This window comes from Hippocampus comes, unplaced genomic scaffold (genome assembly GCF_001891065.2).
Source record: "Hippocampus comes isolate QL1 unplaced genomic scaffold, H_comes_QL1_v1.1 scaffold527, whole genome shotgun sequence".
NCBI classification, from domain to species: Eukaryota; Metazoa; Chordata; class Actinopteri; order Syngnathiformes; family Syngnathidae; genus Hippocampus; species Hippocampus comes.
Window position 1 is genome coordinate 211,047 of NW_017804903.1, and position 7,386 is coordinate 218,432.

The window sequence follows — 7,386 nt, forward strand, 5'->3', positions numbered from 1 at the left end:
CCTTCCGAGGGACCCAACAAACACGCGTTGTGTGTGCCGAGATGGAGGTTATTTGCACAGGGCAAAGCTCGTCACATTTGACGAGAGCGCTCCACATTTCACAAGCACGCGAAAGGTTTCTCAAAGTCCAACATGTCCGTTTTTTTTTTTTTGTAAGCCACACGTTATTGTTGTTTTTTTTCCCTCTCTCTTTTCCCGCAGACTCCTCGATTTTTATTTGACCGATTGCGTTTAACAAATAACCCCCCGCCCGCCCCTTCCATTCAAACAGAGACATTTAACAACTCCCAAGTTTGAACACAATTTCTTTATCATAATTTTTTCGTAATAAACATATAAATAATAAACTCTAGACATTTTTTGTCGACTCATCGCCCTGTTATGAAAGTTAACTACTAGCCGCATATATATGTATGTATGTGTGTGTGTATATATATATATATATATATATATATATATATATATCTCGTATGTGTGTGTCTGGTGTGTACAAACTGCATCTCTTTAAAACTATTTCCCTATGACTATTATTACAACTGAAAATATGGAGGAAAAAGAAAAATACATATTTAGTACATTTACATGAGTTACTTATCAATTTATTCATTGAAACAGTACGGCTTGGAACTGTTCTCGAATTGTCAGAATCTGCATTTGTTTTTTGTTTGTTTTTTTTGTTGTTTTTTTTTCTCAGAGGAAAACGAACACAATCAAATCAAATAAAAAATAAAAACAATAATAGCAACACAAAGTCAAGAATGCAGACATGAGGCAGAATATCTGTCCGTCTCTGACAACCCCAAAAAATACTTTTTTTTTTTTTTTTTTTTTTTTACATTTTCCAACACTTTTTTCCACAATACTACTCTATTTAAATTAAAATATATTCTCATGTCTTTACACTATTTCAAATTCGGTAGCGATCTGTCAAAATCTAATTTACAATTCTGTGTATAAAAATATAATTTATGAAACCCCGCCAAGTGTGTTTCTTCCCCCAAATATAACAGTCAGTTGGACACGCACGCACACACTTACTTACACTCGCGCAAGCGTGTGTGCGCGCGTGCACATGATGAACATTACAACCTGTCATGAGTTACCTTCGTCTTCTTTGCCACTATTGACCTTTTTTTTTGTCTTTTCGTTGTTCGTCGGTCTTGCATCGGACACATACAAAAATAGATTATGCACACTTTTCACCGCAGCCATCAGTTCGTGTGAGAATAAATTATTCAAACTTTTTCTCTCTCTCTCTTTTTTTTTAAGGCTCCATTCATTCTTTGAAAGGGGGGACGCGTCGTCATCATCATATAGAAAAGTCACAGAAATAATAAATATCCCGTCATCAACTCCAACTGCATGGGGCCTTTGTCGAGTTTTTTTTTTCCTCTTTTAATTATTATTATTTAATCTACTGAAGAGTCCTACATGTATTTTTATTTGTATTTATTATGAATGTGTGTGTGTGTGTGTGTGTGTGTGTGTGTGTGTGTGTGTGTGTGTGTGTGTGTGAGTGTGTGAGAAAGAGTCTGGCCCTCAAGTCTGGTTTCAGCTGGACACGCCGAGTGGATGCAAGGCGCGGGGGTCCAAGAGCCACGTTCCTAAGTGATAGAGCACCTTGGAGTACCAGTGCACGCCGTCTTCATGCGTATAGTTGCCGGCCTGCGAGCCGGAGAACACCGATGAGACCCAATGGGCGAGCCGGAGCGGGGCCAGGGCCCAGTGGGCCAGTTCATGGCTGCTCACCACGGCGTAGCAGGACGCGAGCACCCGGTCCACCACCAGCGTGCCCTGCGCGGTAACCGGCGCGTACGAGCCAACGTGTACCTCCGTGGAAACCCGCGCCACGGTCACGGGTCGGAGGCGCGCGCCGTACGGCACCAGTACCTCCTGGCCCGGCCGCACCTGGCTGGCGAACACCGCCGAAGCTCCGCGGGTGGAGTTGGTGACCACGAAGAGGAGGTGCGCCGCTGTCAGCGTGATCCGATGGCCCGCGTCGGTCTCCACCACGTGGAAGAGCCGCCGCGTGGTCGAGTCGCGGTCGATGAACGTGAGGAAGTCCGTGAAGAGGAGCTTGCCGTCGCCGTCCGCTGCCAGGACCTTGTCCCCGCTCTGCAGGTCCTTGATCGGCTTGGTGGAGCCGTCCTGGAGTGTCACCGTGGAGGATGCTGGGAAGCAGCCTCCGGATTTGGCCGCCACGGAGTTTTCTGTCAACGTGGCCACAACCGACTTTAGTATTAATATTCGACATTACATTGGCCCATATTGGCTGGATTCAGTCAGCTGCAGATGTTGGTTTAACCCTTTCCTGCACCCTGTAACCTGATAACATGATAAGCAGTCCACTGTAGTAACCGCTGTCCCTGAAAGCGTTTATGCGGTTAAAATCTTGTGAATGAGAAATGCTCAAAAAAAAGTAGGTGCTGCTGTTTTGCTGAGCAACAGAATTTCAATCCCCTCAACCAAGATTTGGATTTTCGATATCAACAGAACCGAGCCTCTTTCGTAATTATTTCCCCAATCAAGCATTTTGCCCTTTCTTCCGCAATTACTGTATTTCCGTGAATGTAATTACTCAACTGCAGATGGTGGGAGGCGTATTTGGAGCGTCATTGGGTCGTGAAAGCGGGATTTCAAACAATTCATTTACAAATAGCCAGATTCCACATTTGTGTGCCTCACTCGGTGCTGCTGCTTTGGTTAGCAACATACTTCAAATGGGCTTGAACATTCCCCCAAAGGTTCCTGAATACAGTCGAGAAAAAAAAAAAGAGCATTCCTTGCCTCTTTGCCCCTCTGTGCCGGATGTGTATTGGCCCGCTCCAAATAGTCTGAGCCTCCCAAAAAAGCCTGGGTTCATCTACCAATTAAAAAAAAAAAAAAAACCCCTAATAAAGAGCGGCCATTGTCATTCAAAAACATCTTGTGGATGACCATAGAACTTTTTTCACGCTCCCTCCCTTCAATCTTCTCCCTCCCTTCTATATTTGCTCAGGTGCAGGGACCCTCTATGTGACAATTCACACAAACAGGCAACTCACCACTGACTATTTACCCTGCGAGGCTCTCCACTTGTAGATTTGAATTTAAATGAGGGCCCCCGGACTCCTTAAATGCTCGCGCCCACGTCCCCCTGCCCACAAGGATGCTTTGTGACTTGTCTTGATGACAATAATTTTGGCCTTGGTGGGGAGCTCTTCACATACCAGTCTCTAGGATCACACTTTCTTGGAAGAGGAGGTGGGCTTGCGCTCAGAATTTGGGGGGGCTTTTAATCTTCTTTTAAGATTCACGGACATGAAATAAGGTGGCAAGCCCGCAAACCAGATTTGGCCTCAGTGACTGGACATTGTTGGTTGGGCAAATCCTTTTGGTCAAGTCACCTGACCCACAAATGACCTGTCGGGCGCCCGGCCCACAAATGTGATCACTGAGCGGTTAATAGGGCCTTTAGTTGAAGACTCATGAACAACAATCAATGACTGGAGAGTTTCCTGATTTGTGAGAAAAAAAAATTATATATATATATATATATATATATATGTACAGGTATATTATTTTTATATATATATTATTTTTACATACAATATTTTTACAGGACCAAGGACCACATCCACCGACAACCACTTTGAATGGAGAAAATTCACCGACTTTTTTTGGGGGGGGGGGTTATTTATCTATTCATTTAATCTAATTATACATTTATTTATTTATTTGTTATTAACCCTTTCATCCACCCTGTCCACTGTAGTAACGACTGTCCCTGAAAGGGTTAAGTGGAATCTGTCCCCCTGTCATTTCAAGAAATTGTGCAGTTTTACATAATACATAATTATTTTTGCCCAATTATCTTTTTCTTTTATTACTATTTTTTTTTGTTGCTGTATTTGCTTTTTTTTTTTTTTAAATCTGAGATAATGACTTCCTTCTAATGACATTTTAATATTAATGATGTTGTATAGTGCAGGACTACAGCTACCTAAAACAATGATTTGGATGTAGAAGATGCACGGACTGTACCAAAACAGGTAAGAAAAATATATAATTTGGAATTGTTTTTGCAGAATTTTAAAAGATTTTATTTTGTTGATTTTTGTTGTTGTTCATTATATAATTAGGGCTTCTTGAAACGTTTTCTTGTGTCTCATCATGCTAAACAATAATAGAAGTTGGTCTCAGGGGCCAATTTCGCAGGGGCCACATGGGGGATGTTCTAAATTTGTAGACATCTGGCAAGACTCAAGTGCAAAATTTGATGAGTTTTTGAGATTGCTGAAGTCCTCAGAATGGAGATTGATTGATCGGGATCAGAAGAATTCAAGCGCTTGTTCTTTCCATCTTTGTCACATACTAAGGTTTCTGTTCAACCAAATTTATTATCACACAGAGACGACTGAAGGAAATACAAAATGAAGTCACTAAATGCCAATTTAATTTATTAAGGCACAAAAAATAATAAAAAAACTACCTGTCCCGATGTGAAAAAGTAATTTCCTCCGCTTGTTAAATCACAATGTAACTGTGACTAACGACAGTTTTGGGAGAGCTCAGTTCAATTTCACAGGCAACACTTTAGCACCACATTTGTTGAATCAAGAAATCACACAAATAGAATCTGTCAGACAAAGTGAAGTCGGCTACAAGATCTCGAGAAACAAATCCATCATGCCATGATCCAAAGAAATTCAAGAATTAGAAAAAAGTAAATTAAATCGATCAGACTAGAAAAGCTTACAAAATAATTTCCAGGACTCTGAGGCTTCAGCAAACCACTGTCAGCGCCAGTATCCACAAATGGATAAAACTGGGAGCAACGGCAAACATTTCCAGGAGTGGTCAACCAGCTAAAATTAATCCAAGAGTGCAACGACGACTCATCCAGGAGGTTTGAAAAAAAAAAAAAAAAAAATTAGAACAATACCCAAAGAATTCTAGACCTCGCTGGCCGGGACTGATGAGTCAAAAATTGAACTTTTTGGAAGATGTGTGACCTGTTACGTCTGGGGTAAAAATGTCACAGCATTTGATTAAAAGAAGTATGCCAACAGTGAATCATGGTGTTGGCAATGTGATGATCTGTGGCTGCTTTGCTACCTCAGGACCAGGACAACTTGCTGTGAATGATGGGACAATGAATTCTGTTGTCTACCAGAAAACCCTGAAGGAGAATGTTTGACAATCCGTTTACGCCCTCAAACTCAAGCGCTCATGGATCCAGATTTGAACCCAATTGAGATGTTTTGGTGTGAATCAATTCATGTTAGAAAACCCTGCAAACCATGGCGTAGTTGAAGCAATTCTCCGAAGGGCGGCAAGGGTGGCACAACCCATTATTAGGTTGCGGCGGCAATTACTTTTTCACATAGGGACAGACAGGTTTGGATTAAAAAATATATATATTTGTGTGTGATGAATATCCAAAGAATACAGAAATCGGGAAGGCGGCAAATACTTTTTCATGGCAATGTAGCCCCCAAAAATCTTCACAATCTATTTAGAAACTAGATTATGATTCAAGATCATTTGGATAATTGTTATTATTTTTTTTAATGTGTATCAGAGTCTCATTTTGCCTAATTTAACTTTTCAGTTCAACTGAAACAATAATACTGCCGCCCGAACCGAGATTCTCAAAATAGGTACGTTTTTGGAAAAAATGTCGAAAAAAATGGCACTTATTTTTCCGTCATGTTCATAAGAATCGTAATAATACTGGTTGGGTTTGATCACAAAAGCTTCGTCATCATCTTGCGGCATACCTGCTTTCACCGAGCAATGGATGTGGGCTTTGGATTCATAGTAGACCCAGTCGAAACCAGCCTCCACCGCCAGCCTGGACAAGGTGCCGTACTTGCTCTTGTCGCGGTCCGACGTCGTGATGTCCACCGCCCGGCCCTCGTAGTGGAGAGACTCCTCGAAATGGTGGCCGTCCTCATCCCAGCCCTCGGTGACCCGCAGCTTGACGCCAGGCCATTGGTTCATCACTGAGATTGCCAGCGAGTTCAGCTTGTCTTTGCACCGCTGCGGACAAGACAAAGGTGAGTTGGATTTAAAGCACATGCAACACCGCTGACTGAATTTGTTGATGCTGCTGCGTAGATATTGTATGATTCCACGTTGCTCATGTAAAAACTGCAATCCCCCCCATTGCGGAACTAATGGTCAACCGAGAAGGAGTGGAATGTCCTCTCACTTGAGCTGGTACCTCCAAATGTTTTTTTGGCCCTACAAATAGTTCAGAATCCATTCATGAAGGATACATTTGAAGGCCACATCCTGCTGTAGCTCTCAAAAGTATAAAAACCAAACCGATACATTTTTGCCCTCAAAATCAGCACCCGTTGTACCCCAATTCCTGACCATATAGGATGCTGCCTGACTTTAGTATCCACAAACCGATACATTTTTGCCTGACCATATAGGATGCTGCCTGACTTTAGTATCCTTGACACGAATCTCCTACTTCCCCAGGAGCATACCTTGTATCCTGTTTACCACAAGAAAATGCTCCTTTAGTACCCAGAGAGTTCTAGAAGTTTACAATAGATTCGGATCTACCCTTTTTTCTGGCAGGGTTGAGTTTGTACCCTCGCCAGTAGGCTTTTTACACTCAGTGAACAACTCCCCAAAATAGTCCTTCAGCACCTTCAGTTTGTTTTTAGATTAAGGTCCTGGAGCTTTTTTGACACTTGAAAAGGTGCAAATAATGACCTAACAGTCCAAATAATTATAGCCTGGTTAGATTTTGTATTTTAGGGACTGGATTGCCCCCATTATTTCCTCTAGCGTTGGATTTGTACCCTTGTCACCAGAGTCTTCCTACCCAGGGACATATGATGTTTGTATCCTAGAAAAGTGTCTTTTAGGACCCCCAACTTGACTTCAGAATTGGGATCTGGAGGATTTTGACCCGAGGAACGGTACAAGCATTGACCTGGGACCGAACCCGCCGCCTACTTCCAATATACCCCTATGTCTGACATTTTCTTTATTTCTGGTCACAAAAAAACGTATGGAATCGAATTAGTAGCATTACTTGTTTGTACCTTGTAGGGACCCAAATCGGCACCTACCATCCCCCTTCGATGGTACCTGCATCAACAGACTCTGCTAATCCATTTAATTAATCAACACTTGACTTTTGCAGCTTGTGAACACACCTTGAATCCTTTCGGCCCCTCTTTGGCGTTACATTAGTCTCAAAAGAACCTCGAGAGACAGAAATTGTCACTTACTGCGCCCATATTTGCCTTAAGTGATACGGCTTGGGAATGTTCTTTTTACCCTATTTGCCCCCAGAAAAGAGTTTTTTTGGCACACTCAGAACTTGCTCTTCTGATTGGGGTCTGTAACGTTTTGACGCAGGAAAAGGAACAGTTACGT

General features: G+C 42.2%; 1 protein-coding gene and 1 long non-coding RNA gene across 2 annotated transcripts; one reads left to right on the forward strand and one right to left on the reverse strand.

Moving 5' to 3' along the window:
- Positions 1-573: 573 nt before the first annotated feature.
- Positions 574-6,353, reverse strand: LOC109524139 (sonic hedgehog protein A-like). Its single transcript, XM_019883772.1, has 2 exons — positions 5,763-6,353; positions 574-2,210 (listed from the first exon to the last, which is right to left on the reverse strand). The coding sequence occupies exons 1-2, from the start codon at positions 6,061-6,063 to the stop codon at positions 1,552-1,554; spliced, it is 960 nt and encodes a 319-aa protein (XP_019739331.1). The 5' UTR covers positions 6,064-6,353; the 3' UTR covers positions 574-1,551.
- Positions 3,956-5,821, forward strand: LOC109524151 (uncharacterized). The gene is made up of 3 exons (XR_002169914.1): positions 3,956-4,031; positions 5,594-5,642; positions 5,739-5,821. It is a non-coding gene; the product is annotated as an uncharacterized LOC109524151 (long non-coding RNA).
- Positions 6,354-7,386: the final 1,033 nt, after the last annotated feature.

What these genes read in the sequence shown, in the direction of transcription:
- LOC109524139 (XM_019883772.1), bottom strand. Translation starts at nt 6,063, where the DNA reads ATGTGCTTTAAATCCAACTCACCTTTGTCTTGTCCGCAGCGGTGCAAA. An exon ending in CCATTGCTCGGTGAAAGCAG is followed by an intron (nt 2,211 to 5,762) that starts GTATGCCGCAAG and finishes CCACGTTGACAG; the next exon opens with AAAACTCCGTGGCGGCCAAA.